At 40.3% G+C, this 23136-nt stretch overlaps 2 protein-coding genes and 1 long non-coding RNA gene across 12 annotated transcripts; all 3 read left to right on the top strand.

Annotated features, from left to right (window-relative positions):
• Positions 1 to 3113: 3113 nt before the first annotated feature.
• LOC121549859 (protein phosphatase 1 regulatory subunit 42) lies at positions 3114 to 13166 on the top strand. 5 transcript variants are annotated; one of them, XM_041861803.1, is made up of 9 exons: positions 3114 to 3169; positions 4380 to 4592; positions 4715 to 4881; positions 5430 to 5568; positions 7157 to 7273; positions 9108 to 9225; positions 9409 to 9540; positions 9802 to 9940; positions 12078 to 13166. In XM_041861803.1, exons 2-9 carry the CDS (start codon positions 4461 to 4463, stop codon positions 12154 to 12156), a joined length of 1023 nt encoding a protein of 340 aa, XP_041717737.1. In that variant the 5' UTR covers positions 3114 to 3169; positions 4380 to 4460; the 3' UTR covers positions 12157 to 13166. The 5 variants fall into 5 exon arrangements, with proteins under 5 accessions (XP_041717737.1, XP_041717735.1, XP_041717734.1 ...); XM_041861801.1 differs by having other exon boundaries at positions 3153 to 3256; XM_041861800.1 differs by having other exon boundaries at positions 3153 to 3256; positions 3512 to 4592.
• Positions 13167 to 14240: 1074 nt separating this feature from the next.
• On the top strand, positions 14241 to 17104 carry LOC121549602 (transcription factor 24-like). The gene is made up of 3 exons (XM_041861392.1): positions 14241 to 14488; positions 15343 to 15797; positions 16316 to 17104. The coding sequence occupies exons 2-3, from the start codon at positions 15360 to 15362 to the stop codon at positions 16421 to 16423; spliced, it is 546 nt and encodes a 181-aa protein (XP_041717326.1). The 5' UTR covers positions 14241 to 14488; positions 15343 to 15359; the 3' UTR covers positions 16424 to 17104.
• A 1962-nt stretch (positions 17105 to 19066) lies between these two features.
• LOC121549857 lies at positions 19067 to 23111 on the top strand. Of its 6 annotated transcripts, none has more exons than XR_005996871.1 (8): positions 19067 to 19154; positions 20617 to 20671; positions 20887 to 20939; positions 21141 to 21194; positions 21436 to 21512; positions 22057 to 22099; positions 22318 to 22371; positions 22609 to 23111. It is a non-coding gene; the product is annotated as an uncharacterized LOC121549857 (long non-coding RNA). The 6 variants fall into 6 exon arrangements; XR_005996869.1 differs by having other exon boundaries at positions 19406 to 20671; XR_005996872.1 differs by having other exon boundaries at positions 19067 to 19507.
• Positions 23112 to 23136: the final 25 nt, after the last annotated feature.

The following is a 23136-nucleotide window of genomic DNA, read 5'->3' as shown; positions in this document are numbered from 1 at the left end:
TTCAAGTTTTCTTTCCTTGACTTCATTTAAGTATTCCTGAGGTTGGTGAACCATATTGTTTTAACTGAATTGCTTCCAACTTTAGTTAATGTAGTTTTTCTTCTTTTTGAATGCTTGCAGACATTTGAAAGGTATGCTCCTTTGGGTTCAACATGACACAGCACTGTGCCATTTTTATGTCCCATGGCTGTTTGGCATTGGCTGTAGTAGAGTACAACCTAACACTTCAACAAAGACCATGGTTACATATTTCTCCATAACAAAAACTACAACCAGTCAGCCAGTCATTTCAACTCTGGCCAGTCATAGCATTACATAATGGAACAACAAACTCAAGCCGCTGTATCGGCTCGAATGTAAACACTGGCTGGCATGGTCGAGACGTCTCCGCGGAGCGGCTCTCGGTGCAGGTTGTCTCTCAATGGTACACAGTCCTTCAGGGTCGCAGAGTCGTCAAGCTGCGCCACAGCAATGATGCAGCACAGAAACAGGAGGCATGCACACTGGAGTCTATTCACACAACCCGTCTGCTCTTCATCAAAGCAGACACTGTCTGCCTTTCCTTACACAGCAGCCCTGGCACATTTTCATGTAATAATACTTTTTTTTCTTGTGGTATTGTAATGGTGGAATGTATGTTTTTGATGCAGCATTGCAGAGGCAGGGAACCATATTTGGGGCACATTGAATGGGTCGGCATTCTGTCATGTACGTGGGCTTTGGCACCAATTCTTGTAATGATTTTTTACATTATTATAATAGGTGAAGTGTGTATCCTAATGTGGTGTTTTAGAAAGAGGAAACTTATTGAATTATGTTTAATGCAATTTGTGAATTTTGGAATTAACAAGAGTGAACAATTGGCTTTCCCCTCACATGGTCCATTGAATGCACTGTAGCTAGTGGTTTTGCCAAACCTTTAAGTGCATTACAGTACTGTTACGGTAAGAGCTAAATACTGTTATGGCTAGATGCTCAATGAGTATATGGAATGTGCTTTCTTAGTAATGGTGTTACCTAATGCAAGGTTTGTAAAATGATCATTTAAATATAAGACCAGTGTTCCGTATTGGACATTGGCCTGCATATAAATCTTATGATCAGCACCAGATGAACATTTCTATTCTTCACTAACAGTGGAAACTAGTAAATGTGAATTCCAATGAAAGCCAACCGACAGCCAAGCATTCAATACTATTACAATGTAAGTTACTGAATTAACATTTATTTTCATTAAGCGTACTATTATCCAAATCGTCCATGAAACAGTAGAATTCAGTGAATTCTTTGAAAATTAATTGGAATAATAAACAGGGGTGATGTAATACTGATTTTAAAAACAAACTGTAGTTCTGAGAACAGAGGATTGATAAGGCTTATGATGAATAGCTATTTATTACTGGGCCCTTATAGGCCCTGTTTTCTTTGGATCTCAGAACACGATCAACAAGCATGGTGTAGTGAAGGGGGTTGGAACTCACTCGTTGCCCTAGAGGGGAGCTATGTTGGGGGGGAAAGAAGGGCCCATAGCACTACATTTCCTCCTTGCCAAGTGCTCTGCATGCATAAGTGGAGGCAAGTCATTCAGTCGCAGGAAGCCCGGGACCTGACATTATATAACAATGCACGGGTCACTGCTGAGACTCACCGAGCCAATCGCATTGTGACCCCGGCCTGCTTGGTACATTATACACATCATTCCTGGGAGCAATGTGATCTTGGCTGGAGAGAAGGGGAGAAGTGGGACAGAATTCAGCCCAGAAAGTTGGAGAAACTGATAAACATGGTGTCGGGTTACCTCATGTACAAGTCTGCAGGCAATAGAGGCCTGACCTCAGGGGTAGCTGCAGGATCTTTACTAAATTCACTCTGTTTTACTGTTTATGTCTGTCTGTCTGTTTGACATTTTCCACACTCTCTTTGATCTTTATTTAACCTTTGACCTCATATAATCCTGGATCATGGACATACAATGTTTTACATTTCACCACTGAAAAGGCAAAACAGTTTTTATTTCAGAGGTCTACAAAACCACACAAGTAGCTGATCATTAGAAATGTACATAAAAGACCACATGATTTATGATGTTTGAATGGAATCGTTTTCTGACAATTTCTGAAGAAAGGAAAAGTGCTGAAAGGAATTCTGGCTTTCTCTATATTTATCCAAGATTTTTTAATTTACTCAGCCAGAAAAGTCTGGCCCAAAATATGTTTTTCATGAGGATGTGACAAGGTAATAAAGAGTGAAATGCAATCCAATTCACAAATGTTTTGGATGCAAATATAACAATTTGGAAGATCTTGATACAAATGGCAAAAACTGTGATAGACTCAAACTGTCATTTATTCCGAGGTGATTTTACATACATTTACACAACTAAGTTTGATTGTGATCAATTAAATTATTGATATGTATGAATTCATGTATAAATTCATTACGTTGACTTATGGTTCGCAGAGAAATGAACAATCTAAAGGAAATGTTTTGTTTTCTTACCTGCATGCTGACTGCAGCAATAATGTAATGCACTGCAAAGCCAATTAATTTCTGCCAAAGCCATGTAATTCATCTACCACTTCCTTTGTGAATTCCAATGTTTGTTCTAGATCCAGTTACGTTTGGGTCCATATTTAACTTAAATGTACTATAAGAAAAAGGAAATTAATTTATGTCCTCAAGTTTTGGGGCACAGTCATTTTTTTTCACATTAATAACAACCTGTGTTTTGGTCATTTTTCACAAAACTGTCAGAATCGGAGAAAAAAATGTTTTTGTAGTTAAATATAACAGAGCGTTGACAATAATTAAATGCGTGTATACAGGCAACCATTGTAAGTAATTAGTAATGAGCAGAATAGCAATCTATCTTTCTGACTGCAACTGCACATGGTGCACAATTTGATTGACACTTGTGTAAACCATTGACACAAGGTGTAAACAGCTCATGCTCGAAAAACTCAACTAAATCCATGGTTGTTAATTAGCATACTAGTAAGCAATCTGCTACTATTCCAGGATAATAGAGAAAGGAAAGTAACAGTATGCTGCATAAAATATATTTTTATTGCAAAGGAAAGGATGTAGATTAGCTACGCAGTCCTCTCTGCACTCTCGTCTGTGTTGTTCCCATGGCAACCATTCCCAACAAGGATATCCACACACAAGGGTAAACTTTCTCCTCATCTCATCCCGCATCTTTAGCATTAGTCTCTTTTATCATCAAATTACAAGGACACGTGCATATACTACAGTGGTAGGTAGATTTATATGTACTTTGAAAGCCTGTTTTTTGCTGGCTATCGGTGACAGCTTTGTTGAAAGGCTAAAGTTAGTTGCATTGCTAGTTTGATGTTTGTGCCTACCGTTAGCTACAGTAGTAGTAACAGTTAGCTAGTTAGCTAACGTTAGTTGCTACAGAAAATTAATGAATGTGGCTTTGTGTTTATCCTGTAAGTTAACTGCTGCTTGTGTCAGTTGTTTTGAACATGATTAACTGCTGTCCGTCCAGTCCCGAGGGCTTCACTGACCTTGCAGCTGCCGAGTGGAGATCTCATCTCAATCGATCAGAGGCACTCTTCCATGTCAACTCAGCCTCATGCCCTGAGATCAAGTTTATGAAAGACCTGCTGTCACACTCAGCTCTGTGTGCGTGTGTGTACCGCTGGAACTGAGGAAGATGTGGAACAGGAATAAAGCCTTGTTCAGATGGCCTGCTTGGGGAATAGATGGCCTGCTTGGGGAATAGATGGCCTGCTTGGGGAATAGATGGCCTGCTTGGGGAACAGATGGCCTGCTTGGGGAACAGATGGTGTGCTTGGGGAACAGATGGCCTGCTTGGGGAATAGATGGCCTGCTTGGGGAACAGATGGCCTGCTTGGGGAATAGATGGCTTGCTTGGGGAATAGATGGCCTGCTTGGGGAATAGATGGCCTGCTTGGGGAATAGATGGTCTGCTTGGGGAATAGATGGCCTGCTTGGGGAATAGATGGCCTGCTTGGGGAATAGATGGCCTGCTTGGGGAATAGATGGACCTAATTTCCACAAATATAGTGGTCATCCCACCTTTGCCCCTCTAATCCTTAATGTCTGGTGTAAAGCTAGTTGGGAGAATAAGAATGACCTGCTAATGCTTTTAGCAGTAGTTACCGGTGCTGACTTTGACAAATGCTATCAGCTTCCTTTTACACACATTCAGTTTCATTTAGGCATAGCAATATTCCACTTTACTTCAATGAGCACCTAAAATCACAAATATTTCATTGGGGAAATATATATTTTTGAATAGGACAGACATTTTCTGTGGCATAACTCCAATGACATGTTTTTTCCTTCTGACTCATCTCTTTACAGATAGTTAATGTGTTTCCCTTGTTCAGATGTTTCTAGTGGTTGTTCTGTAAACGCTTGGCTGAAGCTGAAAAGGATCCACTCTGAAGCAGGGTCTGTGACGAGCCATCATGGTCCGCCTCACCATAGATCTGATTGCCAAATCCAGCAACCATTTCAAAAACAAGAGAAGCTACTCCCTCCCAAAGTACCTCAAGAAACTCACTCACCTGAACTTCTCCAACAAGAACATAGAGGACATTGTAAGTACGAGATCACAAGACATACTACAGTTACCCAAATTAATATAGGCTAGCTATGTTCTGTTTCTGTGCTTCTCTCTTTTAGCTTCTAATGGTAAAGATATCTTCTTTGTTTGTTGCAGGATGATCTCTCCATGTGCAGAAACCTCACAGTCCTCTACCTGTACGACAATCAGATCAGCCAGATCTGCAACCTGGGCTTTGCCTCCAACCTCACTCACCTGTACATGCAGAACAACAACATCACTCACATAGATAACCTCTCCAGCCTGCAGAAGCTCTCCAAACTGTGAGTAGGAGCTTGTCCAGTTTAAATGGATACTTTAGGATTTTGGCATTGAAGACTGTAATCTACTTCCCCGGAGATAGATGAACTCAATGATACCATTTTTATGTCTCTGCGTGCAGTTTGAAGGAAGTTGCTAACTAGCGTTAGTGCAATTTCTAACTAGTGTTAGCACAATGACTGGAAGTCTATGGCAACAGCTAGCATGCTAGCTGTTCCTGTAGACTTCCAGTTACTGTGCTAACGCTACTTAGCGTTGGCTCGTGAAAATAACTCTAACTTCCTTCATACTGGACAAAGAGATAAAATCCACGAGTTCATCTATCTCTGGGGAAGTAGATAAAGGGCTTCATTGACAAAATCCCAAAGTATCCCTTTAAATGTATGATGTCTGTGGTAAAGCTTTGGAGATCCATTAAACTGTCTATGACTGTCTGTATGCATGTGTCCATGTTTCTCCATTCGTCCGTGTTTTTGTCTTGGCGTGCATGCGTGTGTATCTCTTACGTTTGTGTGTGTGTGTGTGTGTGTCTCTCTCTGTGCCATATCAGGTACCTGGGGGGAAACAGCATCACGGTGGTGGAGGGGTTAGAGAAGCTGGGGGATCTGAAGGAGCTCCACCTGGAGGGCCAGAGACTGCCCAGTGGAGAGAAGCTGCTCTTTGACCCCAGGACTCTCCTCTCCCTCGCTGTAAGACACACTAAAGCTTACCGTATGCTTCCCAGTCTAAACATTTTGCACATATATTATGAATACATTTTGTGATGTTTTTGTTCATTTTGGTGTTCAGCAGCATTTGGCAGTTTTTTTTCCGGCTGTTCGAGCACACAACATTTTTTCTTGAGGCAAGCCAAAGTTCGGTAGCCGAAGTCTACGCCCCTTCGTCGGTGATTGGGCAACAGTAGGGATTCTTCAATGACATGTTTGTTGTCATTCAACGAGAGATTACTAGTTTTCATGCACACTTTTTCACTTGACAAATACTGCACCGAACATCTTAGATGAAAATTTGCGCGACTAAGAACTCATCGCCAAAAACGTCAAAATGAATGACAGATTCATTGATTTATCTTAGATTAATAATGACTATTTTGAGGAAGTGTAACTGTATGTTGTTGAAAAAACGAAGGAAGGGAAGCGCTGCTAAGGTACACAATAGTAGATTTTGGTAGACAGAAGGTGCTCTTTGGTAAAAGGGGTAACTGTATGTTGTTACTAGGCTATCTTTAGAGGGACAAAAAGTAATATTGGCACTTTTTTCTTGTTTTTCAAGCAAATGTTTTTTTAAGGGAGTATGCGAGGCACAGACGTTCGCTTCGCCTAGCCGAGTTCTGCTAGGAGCAAACCCAACCTAGTATGCGGACGCCTTAACACACCAATCACATCACCAACCACATCCTATAGTAAAGGAGATTGTTTCAGCTCATTTCACACCACAATTGACAACTGAAATGCTAGATTCCACCATCAATCTCCCGTTGCTCTGTATCGGTAACGTCATCATTTCCACCCTCTTGAGCAATAAGACCATATATGTTCACGACCTGCATTATGTGCTTGTCTGGCAAAGGTCTCTCAGATTTCCATAAGGCCAATGGTCCCTGTAAAAAGCGGTATTGTGCTGGGTTTGATGATGTCAAAGAGAGCTCTGTGGCACTTTCTGGTCTCACAGATCAACCAGGGCTGTTTACTCCTCAGGCCCTGGGTAAACAAACTGCAAATCTCACATTCTTGTTTATTTTGATAATTAAAGAAATTGCAGTGCAAATGTAAGAGCGCCAGCTTTTTATCAATGGCTCTAGTTAAAGGAACTGAAACTAAGACCAATATCACATTTCAACAGCAGTAAAATAAAACCAGTAAAATAAAAACTTGAGAAATACTGCACCGAACATCTTAGATGAAAATTTGCGCGACTAAGAACTCATCGCCAAAAACGTCAAAATGAATGACAGATTCATTGATTTATCTTAGATTAATAATGACTATTTTGAGGAAGTGTAACTGTATGTTGTTGAAAAAACGAAGGAAGGGAAGCGCTGCTAAGGTACACAATAGTAGATTTTGGTAGACAGAAGGTGCTCTTTGGTAAAAGGGGTAACTGTATGTTGTTACTAGGCTATCTTTAGAGGGACAAAAAGTAATATTGTAATTAGAACCATTATAGAACCAAAGCAATCTGTTGAACCATTTTACAGACGTAATCAAGGGACATTAAGATATACTGGTTGTAAATATTATTCAAGTCGTTTTTCAAATGTTTCACTTATCTTTGCAGGAATCTCTAGGTGTCTTGAATATCAATAAGAACAACCTAGATGATGTCAGAGATCTTGCCATTCTAAAGAAACTCACACATTTCTTTGCTGCAGACAACCAGCTACAGGACATGCAGGTATGAGCTCCTACGTTTCCTCATGAAAACACTGCTACTGATGGAGTTAGCTAATACCAGTCACCACTTACTCTACTCTTAACCTATGTGACAAAAGTGTAAACTGTGAGCATATCGTGCGATCGAAAAAGAACCCACACCACATCACAGAAACAATGTGTGCCGCAGTGTATTCAAATCAACACGCTGACTATAAGCAGATCAGGGTAACATGAACAGTGATGTGTGAAATGATATGGAGAGCAGGGTGCTAAAGAACCAAATCCTGCAAATCCCGCCAGAGGTTCACAGTCTCTGCGACTCGCACAGGGTCAGAATTATTCAACAAATCAGCAGCCTAGTCCCCCAGGACCGCCTTCGCTGACAGCTTTAAACAAGCGCAAGTTTCTCTCCTTCCTTAGGAGGCTGATTTTTTCTCTTTCTCTGTGAGTACAGCATTTGATACCTCCTTCCCAGCAGCACCACTGAACTTGATGGGAGATTCATTTGAAGCAGAGATATGGTTTCTGCTCGCTGTGTTGACCTTGAAAAACGACCTGCTGTGTGTTCCTGTGACTCCACTTCTGAGGAAAATACTTTTTTTCTCTCTCTTTATAGATCTGAAAGGCTAGATGGTTGAATTCTTTTAAAAAGGATGTCTCTTCATCCACGCTATAATGTCACTTTGGGACACAGCATTGAAAGCACACCGTTAGCATGGGTAACATTGGCACTCAACACAATGCCATTCCACTGAGCAGAGCAGCCCTCTGCAGGTAATGGTACATGAATCAGAGGGAGCTCTCATATTCTCATATTTAGTGGATATCTCCTTTAATTTATACAACCCCTCTGCCATTATTGATCCTGCAAAGACAGCACCATGAAGGATCAATCCCGCCTTCAACCCAGTGGGGGCAGAATCCAGAGGAAGCATTATAGATTTTAAAAATATATTATGACAGGCAGTCAGCCAGGGTGACAAATGGGCTGGTATCTACCGAGGCCGTTCACACGGCACGGGGCAGAGAGGACCAGAGAGGATGGACATAACTGGCCCATCATTAAGTCCAGTGAGGAACCAGGGCCCAGCAGCTTAGCCCCGCGCAGTGCTCATCCAGCCCGGGTCTCGGAGCCCCCGCAGGGGATGCAATTTGGCGCTGAGCTGCTCCTCGCCGAGGCCCTTGTGAGTGACGGCCCTGACACGATCATTTATCAAAGCCTGGGAGTGTGCTGCGCCGAAGGGGTCCCCTCTGAACTGATTGCAGCGCAGGCTGGAAAAGTGGAAGCGCTTTGGCCGAGACAGGAAAGCAATGAACAATCAGAGCGCGTCCAGAGAGTATACATATTTCCAGGCTTGGATTAATGTGCCTTTAGATAAACATACACTGCAGGACAGGCAACACGCTGGAAGAGCCCGTGGAAGGCGCCCGCAGGGAAAACTTGTTAGTCACACAACACCATTGTTTAATTGTTGTTGTTGTTTTAAACAGCTGATGTGTTGTTTACACCTTTTCCCTTGGATTTTGCTCTTGGCAGTGCTACCTTTGAATTATGTGTTGTTGTTTTTTTAGCTTATAGTATGATTTTCCCACCGGAGAGTGGTTTGTTGATTACATTAATTATATGACATCCTATACATTGTTGAAAGTACAGTCCGTAGACGCATTATAAATTGATACTATAGAGTGCTCCATTTTCACTTCCTCAAAGGTTAAAGTGCCATTTTGTTTCCCACACTTTGTCTTGTAAATACTGTACAGAGCCTCTGCAATATAGTGTCCGACACCTTTACATTTGTAAGTACAGTATGTTCAGCATAAGTGTCTCCGTATTTTTCTTGTATTCTATTTAGGATTTAGAGTTGGTGTTCAGCCAATGGCCTCAGCTGCATCGAATGGATTTGAGTGGGAATCCTGTGTGCCACAAACCCAAGTACAGAGATAGGCTGATAACTGTGTGCAAAAGACTGAGTGAGAAAATTGTTTTGTACCCCTACCTAATGATCATAGGAATTGTATTATGCATTTTACATTATATGATGTTTCAATAACTAATGCCTTTGACCTAATTCTCTACAATTACAGAAAATATTTCAGCTCTATAACACACAGGACTTAATTTAATTGTAGACTATGATAATATTGTTTTTGTAGACGAACTTGATGGGAAGGAAATTAATGAGTTGTCCAGGCAGTTCCTGATTAACTGGAAAGCGTCGAAAGACGCCAAGAAAAAACTGAAGGATGAAAGAATTATGACCGGCCAGATCACCTATCCCTTTACTGGTAAGATAATGTACTGTTATATCTTTTTACATCATTCTGCTAGAGAAATATACAAATATCAAATAAATATTTTAAAAGAGACACTCACTTTGCACTTATGAAACATGCATATCCCATGTTACAGCCTCACACACTTTGCTCCAAGGTCAACCACGCTCTCCCTACTTTGGTCCTGCTGTGTGTATGTCCGAAGTATCGTTAGAACTGTGACATCGTGTATGTATGACTCGCTTTGTATGACTCGCTTTGTTTGTGTTGCAGCAGACTTCCACATGGGCCCCCATCCTTCATCCAACTATAACTACGCCACCGTCCTGGGAAAGAGGAATCCTCCGGAGTGTGGGAGACCCAGCAGGAAGGTCCGCTCAGAACACTCACAACTGGACAGTGCAGCAATGAGGTGCCGTAACAATCTATAGTCCTATCACCCATATGAAACATTCATTCCACGCACTTTTAGAAAAAAAGACTTGCTGGACGTTGCATATTTATTAAAAGGGGAAAAAGTACAGTAGGTGGAATTGGGGGAAAAGTGGTCAGTGCAGCAGGAAAGGTTTTCAGATCAAGATATCGTCAGTGCCTGTCACCAGTACAATCAATACCAAAAAAATGTATTTGGTAATTTATTGTTACAGACAGTCTTAATACATCAATATGGGACACAAAATTGTGGAAACATTCAGTGTTTTTAGACTTTTCGATATGACAGATTTAGAATACAGTGGCTCTTCCCACCCATGTCTGATAATTGATTAATTTATTCTTTAATTCAGACAAAAATTTGAGGCAAATGTATATTGTATCTCAGTTTGAATAAGAAATGTGTATTTAGTTGGAATAAGTGATTTTAACATCAACACGTTTCACTTAACTGCTTGTTTCCTTCCATTTTGATATACATGCTTGACGATTGGCCTGCTATTTGTCAAATGCTCTTCTTTCTTTTCATGCAAATAAACAGTTTCCTTCCCTGCTGTCGGCCTGGTGTTGACCATCAGTACAATATGAACAGTTCATACAGGGCTTTCTCTTTAATAGCCAATATACATACACTACCATTCAAAAGTTTGGGGTCACTTAGAAATTGACTTGTTTTCAAAAGAAAAGCATTTTTTTGTCCATTAAAATAACATCAAATTGATCAGAAATACAGTGTAAACATTGTTAATGTTGTAAATGGCTATTGTAGCTGGAAACTGCTGATTTTTTATGGAATATCTACATAGGCGTACAGAGGCCCATTATCAGCAACCATCAGTCCTGTGTTCCAATGGCACATTGTGTTTGCTAATCTAAGTTTATCATTTTAAAAGGCTAATTGATCATTAGAAAACCCTTTTTTTTCCCACGGGGGCCAGTATGAAAAATGTATGCACTCACTAATTGGAAGTCGCTCTGGATAAGAGCGTTTGCTAAATTACTAAACTGTCAACTGTAAACTTTTGCAATTATGTTAGCACAGCTGAAAACTGTTGTGCTGATTAAAGAAGCAATAAAACTGGCCTCCTTGAGACTAGTTGAGTATCTGGAGCATCAGCAATTGTGGGTTTGATTACAGGATCAAAATGGCCAGAAACAAAGAACTTGCAAAGAAAAAGCCATATCTCAGACTGGCCAATAAAAATAAAAGATTAAGATGGGCAGTCTGAGATATGTATTTTTCTTTGCAACTCTGCCTAGAAGGTCAGCATCCCGGAGTCGCCTCTTCACTGTTGACGTTGAGACTGGTGTTTTGTGGGTACTATTTAATGAAGCTGCCAGTTGAAGACCTGTGAGGTGCCTGTTTCTCAAACTAGACACTAATGTATTTGTCCTCTTGCTCAGTTGTGCACCGGAGCCTCCCACTCCTCTTTCTATTCTGGTTAGAGACCGTTTGCGCTGTTCTGTGAAGGGAGTAGTACACAGCGTTGTACGAGATCTTCAGTTTCTTGGCAATTTCTTGCATGGAATAGCCTTCATTTCTCAGAACAAGAATAGACTGATGAGTTTCAGAAGAAAGTTATTTGTTTCTGGCCATTTTGAGCCTGTAATCGAACCCACAATTGCTGATGCTCCAGATACTCAATTAGTCTCAAGAAGGCCCGTTTTATTGCTTCTTTAATCAGCACAACAGTTTTCAGCTGTGCTAACATAATTGCAAAAAGGTTTTCTAATGATCAATTACCCTTTTAAAATGATAAACTTGGATTAGCAAACACAACGTGCCATTGGAACACAGGACTGATGGTTGCTGATAATGGGCTGTACGCCTATGTACTGTAGATATTCCATTAAAAATCAGCCGTTTCCAGCTACAATAGCCATTTACAACATTAACGATGTCTACACTGTATGTCTGATCAATTTGATGTTATTTTAATGGACAATAAAATTGCTTTTCTTTCGAAAACAAATAAATTTCTAAGTGACCCCAAACTTTTGAATGGTAGTGTAAATTGCTTTATACTTTTTCATACCACATCCCACTCAAATATGAAATATATATATATAAGAGGCGGATGATCACTTACTGGTCAGCTCTCTCTCTGTTCTCCCAGGCCACGGAATGTGAAGATCCCAGTGAGTGCGGGGCTGCTTAGTGATGTGGCCGACTCTGCTAAAGTCTGCGGCCTGTGAGACGGACATGCCAGCTCTGCTAACACACACTCTGATGACGCTCTCATTGCAGAGCCACTAACACACACATATATACACTCTGGTGACCCTCTCACCACTGACCCTTACCTTACACATAACACATATTCAGTGCTTGACTTGGGCAGGAGCTCACTGGAGCTGAGTACCAGCATCTAAAATGTTTTACTGCTTGAGCTCCTGCACCTCTTATAGAATATTAACTAGAAAGTATTGTGGAACTCCTGCAACTAAATATAAACAGTACCGGCACCCAAAATGGGTACCGGCACCTATTCCAGTCCAAGTCAAGCACTGCACATAACCTACCACTGCTGTGACCACACATCAGGAGCGGACCTGAAGCCTGACACGCTCAATACACTATGGTCTGTCACTGTCAGGGACTGATGGACTGCAGTAGAGGCACTTTATGGTCATAATATATGTACTTAACTACCTGCACTCTTTGGAGTCTTGTTAAAATGTTATGACAGAACAATAGCTGCCCTATAAAAGCAATGTCGGATATTATATCAATGTTGTTTTTTTTTACTTTGCCTGTTTGATGTTTGTTTTGTGTACCTGAGTGGACTTGATAGGAATTTGAAGATACCTGGATTTTAGAGTGTACGATCTGATGTGTTTATTTATGAAAACCCCTGAATGCCAAAGAATGGTGTTTGGGTGTGTCCATGCTGGGAAGTCTCCATTTCACAAATGGCTTTATTGGATTTTACAAATATCATTTTCACCAATTTGGGAAGTTATATCCCAGAACTCTATGTCAAATAAGTCCACACCATAAATCCAATCTGAGTTTGTGTTTTATACAAATGAAATTACAGTATAACCACTATCTGTGTCCTTGATAGTCTAGTTTGTCATTTTTTCCTGCTGTATTAATGACATGTTTTGTGGGACACCAACCGTGCATTATGATGTCAGATATGCACTTAATTGCGCACCATTGTCAGAAAATATTATTGTATAATAAATGGTGAACGTTTTAATTGGAACAGGAGCCTTCTTTTTTTTAAAACAAAATAGTAATTCCAGAGCATCATATAATTTGACAAAAAAGCTTGATAGCCTAATGTCACTCCTTGCAGTCACTCCCTCATAATGTGGAAATAATACTCGATGAGAGAGGAGTAAAATTGCTTTGGTTATCGTATTATCCCCTGTCTAAATTCCCTCCGAGCGTCTGGATGGGTTTTTAAAGGCATGTAGGAGTATAACCCCTGAAAGATGTGCGGTAATTAGGGAACGAAGCTTACTTAACCCTCTTTGCTTTGCCTCATAATTAGTGGCCCGGAGCAATACTGTTACTCCATCCTTACAAAAACAATTTTTATCAAGAACAGTCTGAGGATATGCATGTTATGAATAATCCCATTCATTAATTTGCCGACATCTCCGTTTTCGAACCCTGGAAATCAGAGTGATTAATTTATGAGTCTCGCAAGTATTTCCTCATACATGCCTGTTGATTGCACTGTTTAGATTTTATTTATTAGCTGTTTATTGGAAATTAGACTATTTTGTGACCTGCAACTCAAGGCACCCTGGCAATTAGGCAATTTTGCATATCACCTTACCCCTAGTCATCTTGTCATCATGGTCTGTTGCAACCATTGGGGTCTGCAACAAGTATTAGCACCAAAATATTAGGGACTGTTTATTTGGGCAGGTACCTGATATAGCCCTCTTGTAGCCTTGTGGAAAGTAATGACAGAGAGAGCACTTGGGTAGGAAGGCAGGTAGGCTAAGGCATATAATCAGTTCACGACCCATATCATGTTAATAACACAGATGTCCCCTCTTTATTGATGTGACCAAATGCTATGACAAAAATACATGGTTTGCTCAGTTATGGTTTTGGAAGAAGTACCGTCCCCCAAAAGTTTGCTAGAAAAAAAATACAGCCTCTGGCGTTGAAAAGAGGTCTCTCCCCTTCGACAGAAACAAGTTGCGCAAGGGAAAAGAGCAGTAAGTTTCTCCCACTGCCAGGGAGTCTTAAGGGCTTGTGATTAATTACTCTGGAGTGAAAAAGTTGTCAGCTCTTTGTGTATGCAATAAAGTATGCAATAAATTAGAGGCTCCTGAGACGTATACGCATACACTCAGGTGAGCGCTCCGTACGTGGACATACTCATTGCGCACCTTCTTCCACGACCGCGCCTCTTTATAAAGATTATCTGGACTTGGAGCGGCACGACTACTTTTCTCCATCTCGTATTGGAGCAGCAGTGGAGTCTGTGGTGCTCTATAGATTCTCTTCGCATTGCCTTGATGTCGTTACTCAAGACGAAGCTTTTGGGGAAATTTGAAGGTAAGCTCTCCATATTTTCATAGACGACATGGCTTGGAATAACTTCAAAGTAATATTATTTTGTTTCAAAGGTTGTTTGAATTTCTTGATAACAACATCATCATCAAGCATATTAAGTTACGCTGTGAAAGTAGGCCAATGATGGAACATGCACAATAATTGGTAACGATTTACATTAGTTTGCGTCACACCAAATAATGATGAAATTGCCACAGATACAGTAATAGTGCTATTTATGATATTATTCACATTCTTATGTCAAATTGAACTTGGGAAAGCAGCCTTCTAAGGTTAAGGTTAGTACACGTTGGCCTCGATATGATAATTTTTCTGTTTTATTGCAATAATGAAGGAACAATTGAATGCGATTATACAAATTCATCACAATAATTTTGTAATGTTGTTATGCCATGTTGATAGTGAAAATGTAGCCTAATGAATGCTTTATATGTGTAATGTAAATTGACCAATAGGCCTAATTGGATACAGAATTCGTTTCAATACACATTTTCCATTCATCTTTTTCAAAACACATTAATTTTCAATGGAATGTTTAGCCATACACAAGTTCAAAGTGCACACACATTTCAAGGCAAGGATGAGGATTTAATATGCCTTTATTTATTTTCAGCAACTGACGTGGCCTGTTACAAATCTAATGCATTTACGCACACTAATCTACTGGTTAATAGACCTACATGAACGTTTACTTTTTCTGTAGGCTAATCTAAGGTTTATTCAAAAAAATTAAATAGAGATAACTTGTTTTCTTTCAATCTTGGTGTTTTCAGTTTGTTTAAGAATTAGACAACTGAAAATGTACATTAATCAAGAAGACATATGTTACCCGTCAGGTTTATAAGTGCTTCCTATGGTTGGAAGACAGACCATCGGCATGGATAGTGGAAATGGCCCAGTGACAGTTATGGATGAGAGTCCCACATCCAGCCCCAGCTCTAGTCCTGACATGCTGACCACCGACAGTCGGCGTCCGGAGGCCCTGCAGCGCTCCAGGGTGGTCCAGGCCGGTGGGCTCGGTGGCAGAGGACGGCCGGCAGCATCCAACGCAGCGCGGGAGAGGAGTCGAGTTCAGACCCTGAGAAGCGCGTTCCTGGAGCTACAGCGGACTCTGCCGTCGGTGCCACCGGACACCAAACTGTCCAAGCTGGACGTGTTGATTTTGGCCACCACGTACATTGCCCACCTGACTCAGACCTTGCAAGAGGAGGGGATGGATGAGGGAGATAGCACTAGAAAAACAGAGGCCTTACACTCGCTGAAAGGGGACGGTTACCTGCACCCTGTGAAAGTAAGTACACCCGTACAATACATTTAGACTTTTAATTGATTTCGAAATGACATTTGAAACTAACCTGACAAAGTGTTTGTGTGTGTGATAATTGTGTTGTGGTGCGATAATGTAAAAATAGTAGGCTAATAATAACAACAATAATAGTAATAATTTACATTAAATTAACATTAAAATCGAGCATATGAAATAACTCTGGCCTAAGGCCTAAGTGATGATACCCTAATCATGAAAATGACATTGTCAATCATGCAGGCATAAAATGCATTTATTCATTTTATATCACACAGATCTTTAACACGAATAGGATTCATCATATGCTTAATTAATAATACAATTATATAGGGAGGAATTGTTATTATTGGTTATTGAAAGCACCAATTTGCACCATAAATTGTGTTCAATTAAATATTTAAAATAATATCTTACATAATTTCTCTATTCTATTTTCAGGTGCATTGAAATTAGTTAACTGCACTCCCTAAAGGATTTGTTCTTTCTTTTTTTTATCTCAACAGAAGTGGCCGATGCGATCCAGGTTATACGTCGGCGCCAGCGGTCAGTTTCTGAACAATTCAAAACAGACAGAAAATCGAGGTGCATCATCGTCGACCTCACAGACATAAATCCATCCATTGCATAATTGACTTCTCATTCAGACGACCAGTAATTATGAAGACTTTCTACTAAATCCACCCATGAGGACTTTTGAAATGAATAGCAGACCATGGTTCGTCATCTGACATTATACATTTTATTTATCAAACAATTGAAGTATCTGCTTTTGACGTTTCATATCATATAAAGGACAGTCAACTCTTTCAATGGTAGGAACACATTGTAAATTAATATATTATGTGATTATGTATATAACATTTGAGAAAGCCTAAAAAAAGCCTAGTGTTTCTCTGTTGTTATTTTGGCCATGCTCTGCTCTGTTTTCTGCAGTTCTGTACTTGTTGGAGGTATTACCGTGTACACTTTTTGAAAATTTTAAATTCCATGTGTTGGGTAATGAGCTTTCAGGCTTGACTTGTTGGCTATGCACTTTCAGTTAAAACATTTGCACTAAATGCATGTGTGAATAACTTAACATCTGTCATGTGAAGTGGTCTGTCAGAATCTCAACAATGGTAAGAGCCTCTTCATCTCCTCTTCTTTTTTACGCGAATGGTTGTAAATGTGTTTGTTGGTAATGGCTTGAGAAATAAAAAGAAGAAGTAGGTTGTAAATACGTTTACTGAGATGTATTAGTTCTACGTAAATAAACATGTTCTCTCATTGAAGACAAGCTTTATCTTTTAACAATCAAGAGGGATTCCATTTTATTATTTGCCTAAAAAGGAATTATGAGTTGACATTCTTTGGAAATATGATTTTTTTTGGCATGCATATGCTGACTCAAATAAATATATTACACTGAACAAAAATATAAACGCAACATGTAAAGTGTTGGTCCCATGTTTCATGAGCTGAATTTAAAAAATCCCAGAAATTTTCCATACACACAAAAAGCTTATTTCTCGCAAGTTTTGTGCACAAATTTGTTTACATCCCTGTTAGTGAGCATTTCTCCTTTACAAAGATAATCCATCCACCTGACGTGTGGCATATCAAGAAGCTGATTAAACAGCATGATCATTACACAGGTACACCTTGTGCTGGGGACAATAAAAGGCCACTTTAAAATGTGCAGTTTTGTCACACAACACAATGCCACAGATGTCTCAAGTTTTGAGGGAGCTTGCAATTGGCATGCTGACTGCAGGAATGTCCACCAGAGCTGTTGCCAGATAATTGAATGTCAATTTCTCTACCATAAGCTGCCTCCAACGTATTTCTGTCTGTAATAAAGCCCTTTTGTGTGGAAAAACGAATTCTGATTGGCTAGGCATGGCTCCCCAGTAGGTGGGCGTGGCTGCCAAGTGGGTGGGCCTATGCCCTCCCAAGGCCCATCTATGGCTGCACCCCTGCCTAGTCATGTGAAATCCATAGATTAGGGCCTAATGAGTTTATTTCAATTGACTTTGAAATTGTTGCTTGTTGCGTTTATATTTTTGTTCAGTGTAGTTAAATATACTTGACATAATAGTCTGTCATAGAAGGCTTCTTGATAATCATGCTTTGCTGGATTGTATTAGGCCTGTTATGTATTTTACACAAATGCACAATTCTGCAACCAAAACACACTCCTCCTTAAAAAAAATGTAATGACCATAGTTATGCAAGGCACATACATGGCATGTATATTTATAGGCCCTAAGCCTATTCATAATACAACATAATATTAGTGTGTTTAATAGTGTGACTTTAGGCCACTTTTGAGATCGAATTGACAGAGATCAACTTAGAAAGTACACTTTTATGTCTTCAGACACCGTTACACTGCTGAAATGTGCAAATTGGAGACTTAGCCTAATAATTCAAAAGAAAAACTAAGAAAAACTAGGTGTCTCTCATGATGAAACTGTGTGTAGTCAGAGAGACAGAGGCTCAACGATAGGTTTTACTCTACCTAAATCTGTTCACGAAGTAAGGCATTTCTGTGTGGAGGTCAATGAGTGTCAAATTTAGTCAACAAAACATTTAATTGGTAATTTGCTACGTGATAATTATTTGATGAACAGAAGTTTGGTAATGGTGAATGCACGGATATAAGTCGATGCAGGTATTGGAGTTTTGTCTGTTGTCTTAGAGATAGATTGAGGACTCATCATGGATATAACCAGTTTTAGCATGGACATTGTCATTGAGGGCTTCCCTCATTTTAAAGTAGTCAACTGGGTGGGGATTGCTATGAGTTGGGAGTAATCAGCCAATGAAGAAGAAGAAAATTGACTACTTTAAAATGGATATAGCGTAAATGGCGCTGCCCATGCTGTCACAGACGTTATAATGGCACAGATACAAAGATGAGTCCTCTCCTTCTCCTGTTGATCACACGCATATCTGCCCTTTCATTGGCCTCCTCTCGCCTGCCTTCCATCTTTGAGGACATTTATTGCAATTGTTAGACTGGTCACTTCACTATCTTGTCACTATAATAGACAATCATCCTTGGGACGTCCCTACCGTAACCCTAACCTTAACTCCTACCCATACCCTAAGCTTAACCCTTACCTAACCCTAAACCCGTTCAACTTCAATGGGGAAACGTCAGAGACGGGACGTCCCAAGGATCCGTGCCTGTGTGATGAGTTCAAACTGCGCATGTCAATAAAGACAAAGAGGAAGTCCTTTTTTCTCTCTCTCTCTCTTTGGAAGAAGAACGGAGGAGGACGCATGGAGCCTGCATGCGCTCTCACCAAGATTACTTATATGAGAAATTACTTGTTGAATTCCCCGTTTATTCAACAGGTAGGTGGCTAATAACATTTGCTAGTTGGCTTTATTCAAGAATAATGCAAATCGGTGTTTTAGATAGCTAGTGTTTGAAGTTCGTTTTTTAAACTTATTTTTATACGCTGGCTAAGAGCCCTGTTAGCTAGCTAGCTAGAACTTCAATGCAATGTTACCGGCGTAGAGAATCAGGTTTTTCCAGCCCTAAAAGTTGATTCGAAATAACTGTTTTATGTTAAGCATACACTTGTATTTCTGATGGTTTGTAGCGGCTAGCTAAGCAAACAGTTTACATGTTTCTGCCTGGCTCACGGTGCTCGAGGGCCACGAACCCATGGCGTACCACTAACCACGTGCGCATTGACCGACTGGTAATGTATGAATATTGTCTGTCGAAGGGGTGTAAACTCGTTATTGTACTTTTATTAAGAATCATCATCTAGTACTCATAGCTAGGTATTTAACCACTGATCTTCCCACGTTTATGCTTAAAATTGGTGCAGACGGCTAACGTTAATGTCGGTGCATGTGGGCTGGTGGTAGTCAAATAATTATTTATGGCTAATTTACCGAAGTTAACGTTTTACAGTTTTGGATCCTATTCGGTCATGTGAATAGACTGGCACCGTAACGTCACATGGTCAAAGAAAGTAATGACTCGACAAACGATGTAGGCTATTTGGGCTTAAACGTCCACACAGTATTGTAATAAGTCATACTGGCAGCTGCTTGGCCCAGATCGGATGATAAATGGTCCCTTTGGCATTTCGGCACCAATAGTTTAGTAACGTTACTGTCCACAGACTCTGACCAGGGCTAACGGGTTAGAAGGCCGCGGTGGTCTGGGAATTGTCTTCGCAATGACTTGATTGGGGAATAGCGACTATGGCTCTCTCCAAAGGAGTAAAGGTCTTGGTAAAAGTCGTGACCCTGCTGTTGAACCTTCCTAGCAGAGGCTGTAGTGTGCTTGCACTGGGCTGGGTTCCCAAGCTGTTACATGTGCCCCCTGACCCGAAGTTCATCACTCATTGAGGTCTGAGTGCATTGACAATTCCTTCAGTACAGCTTATCCATGCAATATGAAAATCAATAGCTCCACCGTCCTAAAGGGCAATTACTTAGGAGTACTATTTTTGGATGACTTTTTGATGGTGCAGAAGGTCACCTATGTTGCACTTAATGATAATAATATAATATGCCATTTAGCAGATGCTTTTATCCATATATTACGTATGGGTGGTCCCGGGGATCGAACCCACTACTCTGGCGTTACAAGCGCCATGCTCTACCAATTGAGCTACAGAGGACCACAATCCAATGTGGTCATGTTTTGTTGCTCTGACCAGATTGGGGTGCTGCTGAGACCATGACTATCTGAATCTCAGAACTAACTGAACCTTGAATTAGGCAAACCCAACAGCTGTGTAAGCTGATTTATGATGAATTCTGTGTAAATGTGTTTTTTTTCTCTCTCTTGTAGTTGGATGGTGATTAACGGTTCCAGACATGCAGACAGCCTTATTTGTTGCACTCAGGTGTGTTGTCCAATCTTGACCCAAGGTTTTTAAAAGGCTGAGAATGTGCAATGCTTCAGGTCTGAGTTGTGATGAGTTATCATTTTTGCCGTTTACCCATCTGACTAAATTGGGGTGCTGAGATTATGACTAACTGAACCACCAGTATAATCACACACCATACCACAACTGTATTCTTGATGCAAAGTTCATTTTCAGTTTTCCCCCCCTCACAGGTTCTGTGTCTTTCAGGGATAGATGGTGCTGGATGCATAGCTGTTGTACCGAGGTGCGTCCATTCCTAACTATAAGCTGTGCTCTGCTAGTCGGTTGTTTTGCTGGTATTGTGATGACTTCACACTTTTGCCGTTTACCCATCTGACTAAATTGGGGTGTTGAGAATGTGACGAACTGAACTACCAGTATAATCTCTTGCATATTTTGCCTAACTACAATCAAATGATATGCTAATACTCTTCTTCGATCCTAGATTGGATTGATGGTCCAATACGTGAAGTATGAAGATCTACATCTCGACCCTTTGGTGAGTTTGTCTCAGAGGGCTAAAAGTAGCCAAGGAATTGTTTTCCTTGGGTCTGTTCTGCTACTGGAGTTGTGATGACTTCACACTTTTGCCGTTTACCCATCTGACTAAATTGGGGTGTTGAGACTGTGACTAACTGAACCACCAGCATTATTCTAAGTAAAGAATACAATTTCCAACCCACAATATCTCAATTGGAGACCAAAGATCATCAGGATAATAATTTGTTTTTCTCCCACAGATTTGATGGGCTGGCAGGGTACTGAAGACTCTGTAGGAGGACCATTTAGTCTTCGGTGAGTTAGGCCTACATCAGGGGTAGGTAACTATACTCCGCTGCGGGCCTATTTGTCGGAGCCAATGATCTGGGGCAGGAACAGCATTATACTTTTGTGCACTGCAAATTAACAATTAAGCCCAAAAAGATTGTATTTGAAAATAACAATTTCATACCTTGACTACATTGAGACATGATCACATGCATTTTATTTGTGGCGATACTCAGAACAGACTTTCTAAATTAAATGTATTTGTAGCTGAATTCCTGGTGATTGACTACCTCAGCCCATCTTTGGGGTGCTGCCTGTTGCTGACCCTTGGCCTATACCTTTTCTCCACTGGCATTAACCAGCCAGTATAAAACTAGCCCAATTTGAGTTGGTTGTTTGAAATCTGTAATCCATTTTCACTTTGGCTAATGTTGATACTGGAGTTGTGATGCGTTATCATTTTTGCCGTTTACCCATCAGACTATATTGGGGTGCTGAGAATGTGACTAACTGAACCACCAGTGTATTCTGACATATAATTTACATTACATCTATCAAATGATATTAATTTGAACACGTGTGTTCTTTCCTAGATTTGGCTAGCATGTGGACTGAAGAAGTAAATATTGCCCTTTGGTGAGTTTTTCTTCCTGAGGACCAAAGCTGATGTGTACGTCTTTGATAGGCGAAAGTGCATGCAACTGGAGTTGTGATGAGTTCTACATTTTGCCGTTTACCCATCAGACTAAATTGGGGTGCTGAGACTGTGACGAACTGAACTACCAGTATAATCTCTTGCATATTTTGCCTAACTATAATCAAATGATATGCTAATAGACTCTCTTCGATCCTAGATTGGATTGATGGTCCAATACGTGGAGTATGAAGATCTACATCTCGACCCTTTGGTGAGTTTGTCTCTGAGGGCTAAAAGTAGCCAATAAATTGTTTTCCTTGGGTCTGTTCTGCTACTGGAGTTGTGATGACTTCACACTTTTGCCGTTTACCCATCTGACTAAATTGGGGTGTTGAGACTGTGACTAACTGAACCACCAGTGTTATCCTTGATCATTTAATAGCTAAACCTGCAATCCCTGACTGAAAATAAGGTTTACCGAGACTTGTTTTGTCATTTCATCATGTAGGTTTGTGGGCCCTGCAGTAGTCTTATGGTGAGTTCCTTCCTGGTTTGTGAGGTGTCAACTTAGAACTGTTCAGTCATTTTACTGGAATTGTGATGCCTTTCCTGACACATTTCTGCTGATTTACCTTGCTGAAAAGCCATTAATCTGAATTACCAGCACTATAAATAAACTATAGTAGAATGTTAGTAATTTTAGGTTGCCAGCTAATATCTCATTAGTCTTAATCATTACAGTTGACGATCAATTAAGAAACTGGTCATTTACTGTTGGTGCATTTGACTGATTTCTTCTATTAATTGACCAATCCCCAAGGTTTGGAAGGCAGCTCATGTACTCCTTCATAAAGGTGACCTGTGAGACCTAAATAACCTTTGCCCTTTTTCAAAACTTTCTTGCCTGGCAAAAAACAAGTCTCAATGGGACCCTGTGTAAATAAATTCACTTTTAAAAATGATTTTTATTCTGCCCATGATATGTTATTAAATAAACTATTTTATAGTACATTCATCTCGTTATTTTTCTTTTGGC

Source organism: Coregonus clupeaformis, chromosome 34, assembly GCF_020615455.1.
Source record: "Coregonus clupeaformis isolate EN_2021a chromosome 34, ASM2061545v1, whole genome shotgun sequence".
Lineage (NCBI taxonomy): Eukaryota > Metazoa > Chordata > Actinopteri > Salmoniformes > Salmonidae > Coregonus > Coregonus clupeaformis.
This window is presented reverse-complemented; position numbering and strand designations above follow the sequence as displayed.